General features: G+C 53.5%; 1 protein-coding gene across 1 annotated transcript; it reads right to left on the bottom strand.

Annotated features, from left to right (window-relative positions):
• Window positions 1-36: 36 nt before the first annotated feature.
• Window positions 37-11,352, bottom strand: Fpgs (folylpolyglutamate synthase). Its single transcript, XM_005087539.4, has 15 exons — window positions 11,165-11,352; window positions 9,799-9,927; window positions 9,659-9,712; window positions 8,914-8,978; window positions 6,400-6,514; window positions 5,892-5,969; window positions 5,706-5,767; window positions 5,511-5,613; window positions 5,169-5,246; window positions 4,804-4,951; window positions 4,627-4,716; window positions 3,628-3,778; window positions 3,121-3,196; window positions 2,457-2,523; window positions 37-931 (listed from the first exon to the last, which is right to left on the bottom strand). Exons 1-15 carry the CDS (start codon window positions 11,300-11,302, stop codon window positions 522-524), a joined length of 1,764 nt encoding a protein of 587 aa, XP_005087596.1. The 5' UTR covers window positions 11,303-11,352; the 3' UTR covers window positions 37-521.
• Between the last annotated feature and the right edge of the window lie 4,116 nt (window positions 11,353-15,468).

Below are 15,468 nucleotides of genomic sequence, written 5' to 3'. Positions count from 1 at the left end.
CCCCCAAATTCTGATGAGGGAGCTAGGAGCTAAAGGTTAGGAATCAATCAAAAATTTGTCATTTATTTACAAAAAAATAAAAATAAAAATGGTTTAAAAGCTTCAATTAATTCTAGCAACCCACAGTCCACAAATGCCCAGGCAAGGGCCCTCTCTCTTTCTAGAAGGCACCAGGAGGGAGGAGAAAATCTCTGGCCCCGCCTCATGCAGGTCCATGGGCTGCTCAGGCAGCTTGCACATAAGACGAGTCTGAGCCAGGAAGCAGCAGGGTGGTCGGGGGATGGGTTGGGCTGAACACCTACAATGGTAGGGACTCTGGGAAGACCCCAGAGTCATCTATGCCAGAGGAAGGAGAGGCCAAGGTGTAGGGCCTCTCGCATCCCTACAGTCTACCAAGAGTCCAGAACCCTGGGCCAGTCTCAAAAAGAATCTGGAAGTATAAATCAAAAGGCACTGAATATGAAAGTCTGTGGAGAGGCAGGAAGGTGTGAGAAGATCCCATGTCTGATCCCACGTCTTGGTCACTGGGACAGGGAGGGCTCCAGCAGCTTCAGGACTCCACCCACCAGGTGCAGGCTTCCTGTAACCAGCACATGGATGGCAGCAGCCTCCCGGAGAACGCTTGCCCCGCTGCTGGCTGTGGGGTGGCTGAGGAGGCTCTTTGGCGGGCTCGGGAGCTGAAAGACGGGATCCCGGCCTTGGCTGATCCACTGCAAGGCGTGGGAGATGCAGCTAAAGACAAGGGAGTCCGCGCTGGTAGAGTGAGGCGGACGCAGTGCCAGCATCAGGGAGCCCGGCCTGCCCGGCTCGGGGCTGGAGCCGCTCAGGAGGTCAGGGCTGGCTGGCTTCTCGCTCAGGCAGCTCCAGTGTTGCTGGTGTTGGAGGCAGCGGAGCAGCACCTGGTCCAGAGTCACTGTGAAGTTCTGCTGGTCTGTGGGGTCCAGACAAGGCTCGTCAGAAGGGGAGGGGCTGGCCCACCGTGAGCACTGCTTAGCACCTGGCCCTCTATAAGCCCTTCACCAGATTCCACTGGCTGCTCGCACAGCAGTGACCAGCGCCGCTTGCTCCATGCCATGAGAAGCAGAGCCTGGCAGTCCACTTCCACAATCCCCATGCTCATCTGTACGGTGTGCAGCTGGGGTCCCTCACCAGGTGGGCACCAAAATACAGATCCCAGAGCTCTCCGAACACAGTCCAAAGTGAGACCCGGACTTCTCTATCTGCTTGCTTCCCGTTCCTTCCGAGTTTTTTTTAAACACAATGCAAAAAGCATTTTAGGAGCCAGTGAGATGTCTTAGTGCACGGCCCATGACCCACATGGTGGGAGGAGACAACGACTCTCCCAAGCTGTCCTCTGACTGACACTCATGTGCCCCAACACCAACTGAATAAATCAGTGAAAGTAAAAATAAATTTTAGGGCCAAGCCGGGGTAGCACACGCCTTTAATCCCAGCAATTGGGAGACAGAGGCAGGTGGATCTCTGTGAGTTCGAGGCCAGCCTGGTCTACAGAGACAGGACAGCCAGGGCTGTATCACAGAGGAAACCTGTCCCATCCTATCCCATCATCCCCCCCATCCTCACCTCCAGTCCCTGTCCCTGGTTCCTCACCTCCCCCAATGTCCCCCCCAGGGAGTGATTTTAGGTTTCTGTAAGTGCTGACTGCTGACCACTCCCATGGGAGTGGTAAATAGAGCTGGGGGAGGGGACTCTCTCTTTGGGTTTCGGTTTTGACCTGGAGAGCAGCGTGTGGACCAGCTTTATTGGTTTTTTACGTAAGTGATTTCTCTTTCAATAAATATCATAAGACATCCCTAAATTTGTATAGTTTAATATTTCTGCTTCCCCCCCCCAAAAAAAGCAACAACAAAAAAAACTTTTAGTGCATTTTACATTGCAACCAGGTACTTGCATTCTTCCAAACATGGCCAGGACTCTTCACCAGGCAGCAGTAGCAACTGCCCGTCGTTCATGCAAGGCACACGGGTGTTTTCCATAACCCTTGTATTCAGTAAATTCTAGCTGAGACCCACTAAGCCGATTTCAGCAGCCATCGAAAACTGTTATACCTGGTGTTTCGGCTACATGTCACAAAATTTAAAATGTACTAAATGGTGTTTCTATAATAAAATCTATACCCTGGAGAGATGGCCCAGTTGTTAAAAAATTCTTGCTGCTCGCTCTTGGGGAAAACTCGGGTTCAGTTCCCAATACCCACACGGAGGCTCACAGGCATCTGTAATCCTGGTTCCAGGGCATCTAATGACCTCTTATGGCTTCCACAAGAGCCAGGTATTCAGACACACACTTGCCGGCACTCTGACATATGCATACAATAAAAATAAATCTTTAAAAAAATGCTATCTTCTAGCATGGTTTGGAAGGCCCATTCCTCACTGAGTAGTCTACCTTGGACCCTGGACATCAGCCACGCCATGCCATCTATTCCCCCTCACCTGCGTTTTCTGTGGATGATACCTCCGTCAGGTTGGGGCAAAAGACGGCGTAGTCAAACTGGCAGGGCTAGGAGGCCAAGGGGAGATGTGGTATCAGTCTTCTGAAAGAATAGCCCTCCTCACCCCACCTGACTTCCAAGTATTGTTCCAGGCCCACGGCTCTGGAGACACTGGCCACCCCTGGACTAGTGATACTGCAGTAGCCAGCCACAGGCCTTCAGTCACCCCACCCCCACCGGCCTCAGTGTCTTCCTCCTGGCTTACAGCCTGCACTGCCTATTGTACTAAGCACTTGCATGCGTACTGCACTGAATGGAGATGTGCGTGGTGGGTGATACCTACTTAAGATAGTCTAGTAAGAGAGCAGGCCCCAAACCCAGGCCGGGGTAGTTTCTGGATATGAACCACTTCAGCCTCCTGCTCTGAAATGGGAAATGATTCTAGGAGCCTAGAACACACTCAAGTCTCCCCAAACACGGTCTACAGAGGACAGCCAGAGTCACCCAGAGAAACCCTGTCTTGAAAAAAACAAAACAAACAAACAAAAAAGATGCTGCGGGGAACGGCTCCAATTTTACAGTTGAGGACGCTCAAGCCTGTGGCTCCCACACAGCCAGAACCATTGCTGTTGGATGTCCGCCCACCCTCCAGGCATGTCCCTTACCTGCAGCAACTTCAGCAAGGCGGCAGAGTCCCTGTCACCCGTGGAGTTGAAGAGCAAGACGTGTACTTCAGGCCCACTACACAGAGAAGGAAAGGGCGGGGTGTGCCTTCTGCCCTCCTCCCTAGCCCATCCATTTCCCCAGATCCTACTCCTCCTCAAACTGGTCCAACCCCAACACCTTGCATTAGGTCCCCTGGAACTGGGACTGCAGATGGCTGTGAGTCACCATGGCGATACTGGGACTGGACCTGGGTCCTCTGCAGGAGCAGCAAGGGTCCTTAACAACTGGACCCTCTCCAGCCCCATGGTATAGATTTCATTACAGAAACATCACTTAGTACATTTTAAAACTTGTTCCAGGTAGCCATGACACTGGAAAAGAATTACTAGTATGACATTTTTTAAAAAGGCAGGTTACACCCCACTGATGGCTATTCAAATCAGCCCCAGTGGGGTCATCACCCAGGACCCCCACGCCTGCATGCCCAGCCCTGCAGGAGAGCTCACCCGCTGGGGCGTTTGCTGCGTTGCAACGACTGGCAATACCAGCGCACGCAGGCCTGCACACTGCTGGTGGTGTGCGCGCCATCCAGGTACCAGGTGAGAGGTCCCCGCTGCAATACCTGCGTCCGGCCAGGCCACTCCGTGTCCCGAAGCCCTGGAAGAGGCAAGCGAGTCAGTGCCCTGGGAGCTACAAGGCCTGCAGTCTTCTGACCTGCAGGTGGACCCACCCAAAAGCCTATTGTCAATGCCAGTCCCTGGGTTCCCAGAATGGGCTGCCTCACTGTGGAATCTTCCAGGCAACCCTGAGCATGGGCTGCTATCACACCATCATACATGATTCCCATGTCTATCACACCATCATACATGATTCCCATTATCACACCATCATACATGATTCCCATGTCTATCACTCAATCATACATGATTCCCATGTCTATCACACCATCATACATGATTCCCATGTGACAGCCACAGAGTTTTGAGCTCACACAGCAAGTGAGGGCTGGGGTTAGAGTGTGGCCTGAGATCTGCTCCAGGGCTGTCCCTGACGGTGACCCTGGCACACTGCAACTACTCTAAAGGGGTCTAACGGTGAGCACCTACTGTAGCCTGAGGGCAGTTTTAAAGGGATGGAAGAGGAGGCGGCCTCACAGCCTGATGACAGACAGCAGATACTGCTGACTGACACTTTGCTCCTGGTCCTCCAGGTTCTGGGCTTAGCATCTGAGTGAGGCCACATCACGAACCATCGAAACAGCCCGTGGCGGTGGGTGCTACCATTATCTCCTTTGGCAGATGGGGAAACTGAGGCTTCAAATATTTGTGAACTCTAGGCCAGAGAGGAATGCTCACCTTGAGGAACAATCTAGACTTGCCCCAACCCCCAAACAGAAAACCAAAGGATGCGTGTCAAAGGTCACAAAGATGCAACGGGGGCTAGACACACACCTTAGGGGACGAGGATGTGTGGTGGTCCTGGCCGAGCAGGAAGCTCCAGCTTACCATGTCTCATGTGGGGAGTGGGACAGAACACAGGCGCCAGAGGCAGCTGCCACCGCGTGCTTGGCCTGGACACCTTCAGCTCCCGGATGTCTGTGGGGCGAGAGTCTGTGTGTTTAACCCCTCCAAGGCGGGCTCCACTCACGCTGCCCACCCGTCTGCCCACGCTAGCCCTCCTACCCTGGTGGTCCTGCCGCTCCAGCCAACAATGGGCCAGCTGCAAGGCTAGGGCTGCATTGGATCGCTGGTGCTCTCCCTCCAGGCCCAGGGTCAGCGGCAGCCCACCCTCCTCCAGGGCTTCTAATGGTGGGCACAGGTACAGAGGACACTGGAGGAAAAGGGCAACAGCTGGTCACTTTGTCACGAAACCCTCTGGCCACACCCCGTCAGGGCCTACCAAGAGCTGCTCCCAGAACCAGATGTGCTCTGCACCCCCACCCATGCCGCCACACGGCACAAGAGGACCTGAACCTAACAGGAGACAGCGTCACTCAGGTAAGCACACACTTCCACCAAGCCAGCCACCAGACCACCCAGCCACTCACCGAGGTCTGCTGGGCACGATCCCTCAGCACGGCCAGGGGACCTTCCGGCTGTAGCACAGTGAAGGCAGGGACACCAGGCTGCGAAGAGGCCAGGGACAGAGTGACAAGGGCTGCTGGGGTCCTCCATCTGCCCCCACTGGCCCCACAGACCTGTGCCCGGGTCTGATTTCAGCTGAGGCCACAGATGGGGCTGGAAGCACACGGGAATGGGAAAGCGGGCTGTGCGTGCCGATGGCTAGGCCCCGGTCCTGAGCCGGAACACTGATGTCACCCTTTCCAGAGTGCTAAGGGGACAGACCCTGGGCTCCCATGGGCCTCTCCCACCCTGGCCCGCTAGGGTACCTTGAAGATGCCTCCTTTCTGCCATGCTATCTTCTCCACCGTGTCTCCCAGCAGGCTGGTGTGGTCCATGCCAAGAGAGGACACTCCACACACCACTGGCTTCCTGAAGGAGACAAGAAGGTCCCCAGTCCCCCAGTACTGAGCCACCAGGCACAGGCTTTTGGTTGTCCAGCCATGTCCAAGCAGCCTCCTCACCTGACGATGTTGGTGCAGTCGTAAGCCCCACCAATGCCCACTTCCACCACTGCCAAGTCCACCTGCGCAAGACCAGACAGCATGGCAGGAGAAGAAACGCCCAGATGCCACCCGGGAGCAGCAAGCTCCCGCCACCACACTCCAGTCCCCAAGGGCTCGGATACAGGCTCTAGGAAAGACACCCACCTTTTCTTGGAGGAAGACATGGAAGGCCATGAGTGTGAGGAAGCGGAAGTAAGCAGGCATGGAGACGTGGTTGTCATCCTGCACACAGGAACACATCAGAGGCCATGGTCCCACAGCGTCCATAGCCCCGCCCCCCGCCAGGGCGATGGCTCCTCCCCGCCCCCCCCCCCCGCCAGGGCGATGGCTCCTCCCCACCCCACCCCCGGGAGATGGCTCCTCCCCGCCCCCCCCCCGCCAGGGCGATGGCTCCTCCCCACCCCACCCCCGGGAGATGGCTCCTCCCCGCCCCCCCCCGCCAGGGCGATGGCTCCTCCCCACCCCACCCCCGGGAGATGGCTCCTCCCCGCCCCCCCCCGCCAGGGCGATGGCTCCTCCCCGCCCCCCCCTGCCAGGGAGATGGCTCCTCCCCGTCCCCCCGGCCCCCGCAAGGGCGATGGCTCCTCCCTGCCCTCCACAGTCCCACGCCCCCCGCAGCCCCCGCTCTGGGGGGGTGGGCCTGCCTCTGCACCTTGAACTCCTCCAGCTGGTGATAGAGACGCCAGAAGTGCTTGGTAAAGAGCTCGGGGCTGATGGGTTTCCCATTGATGCGAATCCGTTCACGCACCTGCACCAGGTGGGGAGAGCTGCCGGGAGACCTGGGGTCACCGGGGCCTTCCTTGCCCTAGTCACACTTCTCTCAGAGACACGCAACTGTGTCCATCCCCTGTTCAATAAGCTCCAGGAAGTCCTCAAGAGTCCCAGCTCCCAGCTAGGGCCCCCCAGGCTCTAGGCTCTTACTACTCTCATCTAAGACACACCCCTCCAGAAAGGAGGGAGATGACCCTGTCCCAGGATCGTCCAGCATCTTCTCCGGACCTCTAAAGCCCCAAGCTTCCCCATCGCACACAGATCTGCCAAATGCGCCTAAAACATCCATCTTCCTTTCACTCTTTTTTTTCTTTTTCGAGACAGGGTTTCTCTGTGGCTTTGGAGGCTATCCTGGGAACTTGCTCTGTAGACCAGGCTGGTCTGGAACTCACAGAGATCCGCCTCCACAACTGCCCGGCCCCTTTCACTCTTAAAGTACTAAATTCAGAAGGAGGAACCATCAGAACCATCCCCCTGCCCCATCCACATGCTGAGCTAGAAGTGTGGTCAGAGGTTTACTCAGAGAGTTGTTACCGGGCCAGAGGTAAGGGCCCTTGCTGCCAAGCCTGACGGTCTGAGGTCCCTGCAAGAACTCACACAGTAAAGGAGACACTACTCCACATGCTCCATGAGGCATCTGCACACATACAAGCACATACACACTAATAGAGGTAACATGAAAGTCATTAAGTCTCAAGCTCTTCAAAAAAGTATTACTCTTTCTATTTAGCTTTTTTTTTTTAAGGTAGGATCTCATATATCCAAGGCTAGCCTGCAGCTAGCTGGGAATGACCCTAAATTCCCGTTCCTCTTGCCTCTATCTCCCAAGTGACAGGTTATACAGGCATGTGCTATCATACTCAGTTCCTAAAAGACTATTCTAGAAGACAGACAGTTGCCTTATATATCACAAGTTGCTTCCCAGCCTTTGGCCAGTGACAGACATACGCTGTCCTTTACGAGGATATCACCTATCGGAGCAGTAGACACTTAAACTAAGTGTGCCACGATCACAGTCCTCCAGAGGACACATTTCTCCAGAGCTCCGCCTGCCTCTGCCTCCCGAGCGCTGGAATTAAAGGCGTGCGCCACCATACCCAGCCGCCTTCCATTTCTTTATTTTGAACAAACACCAGATTAGGGGAAGCGTGCTGACCTGAAATGGCCATAGCCAACTGGTTCCAGAAGCTTATGGTGGCGGCTCACCAGCTGACAGAGTAAACGGAAACAAAAGCTGGGTATGCTCCTCCCTCAGGGAACAAACCCCAAAGAACACAATCAGACTCAGTCCCCCGGAACATCATTCATGTAAGGGGACAAGCAGAGGACTCAGGTTCTACCCCAGATCTGGATGTCTGTGTGCCACCACAAGGGGGCGCTGCCTCCAGAGGCAAGCTGCAGCTAAGGCTTGGCAGAACTCTACTGCCGACTTGTGGAGACCTGACATGGACGCCATAGATGCCTTTATCTGTGCGCCTTCCTGCTCCTTACCACAAAGACATCTTAACTGACTGACAAACATTTCCACACTACTTACAAACTGTATCTGGAGAGCTTGTCATGAGGGCCTGAGTTCAGATCCCAGCATTCACACACACACACACACACACACACACACACACACTGCTTGTATACCCACACAAACCATCATATTTATGTGTGTATGTGTGTACAAGCATACTATTTGGGTGAAATACACACCTTTAATCACAGCACTCAAGAGGCAGAGGCAGGTGTATCTCTGTGAGTTTGAGACCAGCCTAATCTACTTAGAGAGTTCCAGGCCAGCCAGCCACAAGTATATAGGGAGAACCCCTCCTCAATAAAAAATTTTAAAAAAGCAAGCAAAACCAAGCTGGGTCTTGTAAACCCAGCAGGACTCTGATGCAGGAAGAACCTCTGGGACTGTAGGCCAGCCTGGGGCACAGAGAGCTCCAGGTCAGCCTGGCCTAGAGGAACACCCTGCCTCAAGAAACCAAATCAGGGACTGGAGCAACGGTCCAGTAGGTGAGGGACTCTTCCCCTTCAGAAAGCCTGGGTTCAATTCGCAGAACCCACACGTGACTCAAAACTCTCTGTACTACCAGGTACACGTATAGGCAAACAGGCAGAAAAAATGCCTACACACATCAGAAAAGTGTAAAAAGTAAAAGCAAAACTTACATTTGAAATTTAAAATAATGAGAGCTTATCTGACTCTCCCAGCCAAGTACTTAGGTCACACCTTCCAGATTCTGTCACTTTCCTCCATTTTTCCACATGGAAACTGATGGCCGCTATCAGCGGACAAATACGGGCACTGTAGATTTAATGTTTGCTGAATGGACAAACGGCGGCAGAGAGGGACATACAGGCTGACCTTGGCTGGTACCACCCCCACTCCAGAGCACAGTACCTAAAGAAGCCTGTCTTCAGGCCGTAATTCCTCAGGATTCGTTCCGTGAAGGCGCAGGTGGAGCCCTAGAAGTGTTGGGTAGGGTGAAGTGACGGTTAATACTGATTGTCAGCTTGGCAGCACCTAGAGCCGGCCACCCAGGAGACGTGTTTCTGGGCAGGTCTGTGAAGGAACGTCTAGACAGGGTAGCCGGAGGCAAGCTGAACACCAGCATCCATTACTTCCTGAGTGAGGCTGCATTGAGATCTCCTGCCATGATGGACCAAATCCCCCAGGACTTAGAGCCAAATACCTTCTTCCCCTACATGCTGTCACCACATGTCACCTTCAATGAGCTAGAGTCATCTGAGAGGAGGGAGGCTTGACGGAGACAATGCCTCCATAAGCTCAGGCTGTCGGCAAGCCTATGTGGCATTTTCTTAATTAGTGATTGATGGGGCGGGCCCAGCCGATTGTGGGTGGGGCCACCCTGGGCTGGTGGTCCTCTTTTCTTTAAGAAAGCAGGCGGAGCAAGCCAGTAAGCAGCATCCTCCTTGGCCTCTGCATCAGCTCCTGCCTCCAGGTTCCTGCCCTGCCTGAGTTCCTGCCCTCAGGGCTTTGGATGATGAACTGTGATATGGAACTGTGGGAGAAATAAACCCTTTCCTTCCCTAAGTTGCTATTTGGTAGTGGCTTGCAGAAAAGCAACTAATAAGGGTGGACAGGCACCAGCCCACCACGAGGACTCCTCTTGGATTACTTTTACCTTTCCTTTGGTCCCAGTGACATGGATAATGTTTAACCGGTTCAAGTCCTCCACCTACAACAAACAGAAAGACCCGGGCTTCAGCCACAGGGCTCCCAAGCAGATGGGGGAGGGGTATTTCACAGGATCTACTACCATACCTGCAGCCCACTCCGTGCCAAGTACACCTCCATGGCATCCAGCTGCGCCTGAGGGTCACTCCGTTGGCGCTTTACCTGCTCCAGGTAGCTGGCATTGGTCTGCAGGGTGTTGAGCATGCGCACGGCATCCTGATAACCATAGTCCTAGTTCAGTGAGGGTCTAAGGACAGAGGTACTCGGCCTGCCAGTGCCAAAGCCAGGCCTGCTACACCAGCCCTGCCGCCTTGGTCTACACTTGGTGAGGAGAGAACCCTGGCATATTTCCAGTTCTGGCAAAGACGGGAACCTGGGGCAGGCCAGCCCCACCCAGGAAATGTTGGGTAAAGCTGGCAAGACCTTCATTTCCTGGGCTGCCTTTCCAAGCCTCTGTGCCCTCATACCCCCTGGGCCTTGGTCCTTATTCATTCCACTACTACACTGAGCACCCACTGGGCTGGGGCAAGGCCCACGGACATCTAGGGACTTGGAATTCTGGAATTCCTTGAGACTCTGGAGTTCCACATTGTAACCCTAAGACAAGATGATGAAGGCAATTAGAGACGGAAGAGGAGATAAAGAAGGAGGGAAGATGTTCCAGTCATCCAGCCAGAGCCCAGAGGTGGGCACAGCCTCAGGAGAGATGGCTTTGGGGACGGAAGTAGGGACAGAAACTAAATGCAGGGGACTAACTGAGAGGCACTTGAGGATTTAAATCCAGTCAGGTGTGTATTTCAATTATATCTACATTCTGAGAGGCCTGTGCTGAGGCAGTTCCCCTCAGGCATCAGGCCCGCGTAGGCTGCCCTCTTAGCTTCAAGGCTCGGCTGGAAGCCTCACTGCACTCAAACCGGTGCCACCTGCCTGGCTAACATCAAGTTCTGGTCATTGACACTGACCCTGGCACAGCAGACATCTTCTGTTTTCCACACTCTTGGTCTCTTTATTTCCTCTTTTCCTGCCTGTCTGCCAGCCATTCTGAACACTTGAGATTCCCAGTCTTCGAGTCCTGGAGACCCCAATCTTCCTGGGTATTTCCACTCTGGACTCCTTAATTTCTCCCTCCCCGCTCATCCCTCACTGCCAGTGCAGACTCTGGGGGTCACTGGGAACTTCTAAAGCTCAAGTCAGACTCTGGACGTCCCGGTCCATCACCAGCGCCCCTTAACCTCTGCAATGCGCGACACACACCCTCAGAATTCCCAGATCTGGCCACCTGAGCCCAACTTTCTGGTCCCTGTCACCTCCCCTGGACTCCGGGATGTCACCGCCTCCTGAACCCCGCAACTTCGGGCTCAGATGCCGCCAGCAGCTGGCTGAGCGCGGAACGCGGCTCCGGTCTAGCCCACGTGTCAGTGCGCGACCATTTGCCCCACCGCGGGTCAGAAACCTGATACTCCATGCCGGGCTCCTGCGGCGCGGGCCACGCGCTCAACCACCGCCGCGCCGCGCCCTCGGTCGTTGCACCTCGCGCAGAAACAGCTGCCAGGGACAGAGCCGAGCACAGGTGGCTCCGCGCCCACGACATAGTCCTGATGCCACTGCAAGCTAGGCCTGGGCCGGTGCCGCCCCACCCCGCCCCGCCCTGCCCTGACGCGCCTCTGAGATTCACCAATCACAGTCTCCCAAGACTTCCGGACCAATGAGAATCGGCGCCTTATCGCGGCCATCTTTTTGAGGGGCAGATCGCGGCTTTCGCCATGCTTCTGAGGGGCGTTCTGTGGGAAGGGTGGGGGCGAGTAGAAGGGGACCTTAAAGGGACTGCGCGCTCTTTTCGTCGCCATCCTACAAGGTTCTATGCCGCAGGCCTTAAGGACTTTGCCACATATCCCTAAATAGCCATTCCGAGCCAGCAGCCTCAGTCCCTGCTCCAGGCCAGCCCAGCTCTGAGTTGGGGTAGAATTACAGAGCTGGCAGACGCTGGTGGTCATCAGTTCCCAGCACCGAAAGGTCCTGGCTCAGGCACAGTGGGGATGTGGCCTTTGCGGTCAGGAATCTGAGGCCTCTCCCGAGGACCCTAATGCACTCCGAGAAACCTAGGAAGACTTCCGGGAGGAACGACACCCCTGCCGAGGCCAGCGGGGGTGCAGGGGCATTTCCAGGCTAAGAAGGGGACCCCTGGCAAAGACTTCCATTTGGTTGGACCCAGTTGCTCCCTGGATGTGCCCCGTCCTGCAGGGCCTCGGAGCCCTATATAAAGTGTATTAGGGCTGGAGTGGTGTAGAGCACTGACTGCTCTCCCAGAGTCCCAACGTTCGAGTTGAGTCGAGGTTCAAGTCCCAGGACCCACAGAGCGCCTCACAACTGGGGATCCGACGCCCACTTCTGACCTCCAAAAGCATCGGACATGCAGGCATACACTATAGTGCACAAACGAGCGAACAGGCAAAAATATTTTTTGTTTTGTTTTTTCGAAACAGTCCTGGCTAACCTCGAACTGATAAAGATCCGCCTGCCTCTGCCTCCCAAGTGCTGGGATTAAAGGCATCACCTCCTGGCATTAAAAAAAAATTTTTTTGGAGTAAATCTGGCTGGCCAAAATTAAAACGCTTTAGGGTGAGAATGATCTGATTAGCACTTTGTAAACTCCCTCGAAATGGAGAGTGGGATTTGACCTCAATGGGGGGGCAGTAATCTCACCTAATTGTGGGTGAAGAGGCCCCTCCATTTGTGGAAGGCACTGGAGAGAAAGTGGCCCTTTGAACAGATGGATTTTCGATGCCTTCCACTTTCCTACATTGGACTTAAATGTTTAGCAGAGACTGTCTCTTGTTAAATAAACCAGAGATGTTTGGGGAGGAGTCTGGACTTCGGCTCTCAGAACACGCTACTGAACTCAGAGTCACAGAGCTTGCATTGGCCTCCTGAGTCCTGGGATCAAAGTGTCCAAGTATATATTTCAGTAAACAGCTTCACTCGTTCTTGGCCCGCTTTTCCTGTTTTTTTCCTATGGGGTTTCACTCTATAACCCAGGTGGACTTGAGACACCATTGCGGGCCAGGTTAGTCTCAAATTCTCTATGCAGCAAAAGATGACTTTAACTAAAAGTTAACCAAAAGATTAAAAATAAAAGGTCTCAGATAACCCAGGCCTTCTTCAAACTCACTTTGTAGCCCAGGATGATTTTTTTTTTTTTTTTTGGTTTTATGAGACAGGGTTTCTCTGTATTGTTTTGGAGACTGTCGGTCCAGCCCAGCCTCGAACTCACAGAGATCTGCCTGCCTCTGCCTCTCGAGTGCTGGGATTAAAGGCGTGCGCCACCACCGCCCGGTCCCAGGATGATTTTTAAACTCTCTTAATTCTTCTGCCTCCGCCTCCCAGGTGCTGGGAGTACCGGAGTCTGTCACTTGCCCCGACTTTGTCCAGGTGTGTATTTTGGTGAGCAACCTCACCTGCTCTTGGCCAACTTCTCAATCTCTATATTTAATATGGGGTCTCAGGCCATAACCCAGGAGGACTTAAAATCCTTCCTCTACCAGTGACTGGTCTTACAGCCATTGTGACCTAATTTTCTTGTCTTCTCTCTGCTAATCACAAAAGCACTTTGTGGCTGGGCATTGGTGGCGCAGGCCTTTAATCCCAGCACTCAAGGGGCAGAGGCAAGAGGATCTCTGTGAGTTCAAGACCAGCCTGGTCTACAAGAGCAAAGTCCAGGACAGCCTCCAAAGCCACAGAGAAATCCTGTCTCCAAAAAAAAAAACAACAACAACAACAAAAAAACACAAAACACTTTGTGCCTCTGGAGGCATGATTAAGAGGAGCTCTAGCTGGGCAGCGGTGGCTCACACCTTAAATCCCACTTAGGAGGCAGAGGCAGGCAGATCTCTGAGTTCCAAGACAGCCAGCAATACATTATAAAAAAATATTAAAGTGAATGCATTTGTGTACCTGGTTTTGTTCTCTGAGGGTAATTTTTTTAGCTCTGCCAGATCTGTAAGAAGTCGTTCAGCATCCCAAGGGAGGGCTGATGTCTTGTGAGGGGTGAGAAAGCCCTGCTTGGCTACAGGCCTGGGTTAGCGAATGTCCTTCCCCTCTTGCTTTCCTTATTAGGCCACCTGTTGTTGTTTGTTTATGACAGGGTCTTACTAGATAGCCTACAGTGGCCTCAAACTCCTTCTGCAGCCCAGGCTTGCCTCTAACTCTGTAATTCTCCTGCCTCAGCTTTCCCAAGTGCTGGCAATGCACACAAGGTTCAAGCAATACAGTTGTATGTCACTGTGCTCAACTTAATTTCCTTTCTCTTTTAACTTACTTTTCACTTTGTGTAGGTGTTTACCTGTATTTGTGTCTATGCAGCACCTCGTATAGTGGCAGCAGTGAGTGTGGGGCCGGGAAGGTCCCCTGGAACTGGAATTACAGGCGGTTGTGAGCCATCGTGTGGTTGCTGGGAACTGAAATGCTCTTAACTGCTGAGCCATCTCTCCAGTCCCAATTTCCATTATCTTTGCCATGTCAAAGCACTAGAGGAGCTGGGGATTTGACTAAACATTAGAGCGAGCGTTTGCACTGTAGACATCAGCTCTCACTGGAAACAGAAATCAGACATGGAGGACAAAGCAGGGCAATCCCATGGCTCTAAACTGGTATTATCCCAGTTGTAACTCGGAATTCTAAGTGGGATGGCTGGACCTTGAGCGTGTTGCCTCTGCCTTGGACCCGAGTACACTCTGCTATCCCCAAGGGCAGTTTTCATGAGTTTATCGTTGGGATAGGTCTCATGTATCCCACACTGGCCTCCCTTAATCTCCTGGTCTTCCTCTTCCACTTAGAAAGTGCTGGGTTTACAGGCATGAATCCCTACCATGTCCAGTTTATACAGGCACATCAGGCAAGCACACTGCCAACAGAGCTGTATCCCCAGCCTTCAACTTCACATCCATAGACCACAATCGACCCTGTACAGGCGACTCTATGTCATACTGCTTCCAGGGACCTTTTCCTCCCTGGTGCTAGGGTTGGCACACACACTTGCAAGCAGTAGAACATTTGTGGAGGTCAGGGAACAACTTGCAGGATCTGGTTCCCTACTTCCACCATGTGGGACCTGGGGATCAAACCCAGGTTGTTAGGTTGGGGGCAAGTGCCTCAGGCACTGAGCCATCATGCTAGCCTACCCACAAGGCTTTCTATGCAGGCTCATCTTCCAGACTGTGTTGGTGTGTAGATGTCCCTGTGGCTGATTTGCTTTTCTGAGCTGTGAAGTACTCAGGTGTGGAAACACTATTGCATCCTTGGCTGGTTCCTGCGTACTGATGTTTAGACTGTTCCCTGCATTTTGCTGCCCCATGCAATGATGTAATGGTTTCGTTTACCTTCCTTATTTCTGTGAGCAAAACCTAAGACTAAGATGCGCACCGACTAGGCCAAGGGTGACTTGCAGTACGCATGCTCATACTTACTGCCTTGTGGTGCTCAAAGGGGGAGGCAGAGCCAGTTTCCTCTCTCCATCAGCTGCCTCACACCCTCATATCCCCTCTTCACAACCTTGTGCGAATTGGAGATTGTCCTCACTCTCTAGGTGGAGAGACTGAGGCTCAGAGAGATTAATGAGAACACCCAGAAGGCAGACTTGCTCCCTGACATCTGCCCTTGCTCCTGGCCATCTGTCTACCTGTCTGCTCCCCAGCTCTGTAGTTCCTGGCCTTGCTGTGGGACTCTAGGAACGACTCCCCGTCTCTGATTAGCTTCCCCCCA

This window comes from Mesocricetus auratus, unplaced genomic scaffold (assembly GCF_017639785.1).
Source record: "Mesocricetus auratus isolate SY011 unplaced genomic scaffold, BCM_Maur_2.0 Super-Scaffold_100047, whole genome shotgun sequence".
NCBI lineage: Eukaryota > Metazoa > Chordata > Mammalia > Rodentia > Cricetidae > Mesocricetus > Mesocricetus auratus.
Note: the sequence above shows the minus strand (reverse complement) of the source record. Positions and strands in the feature narration are given on the sequence as shown.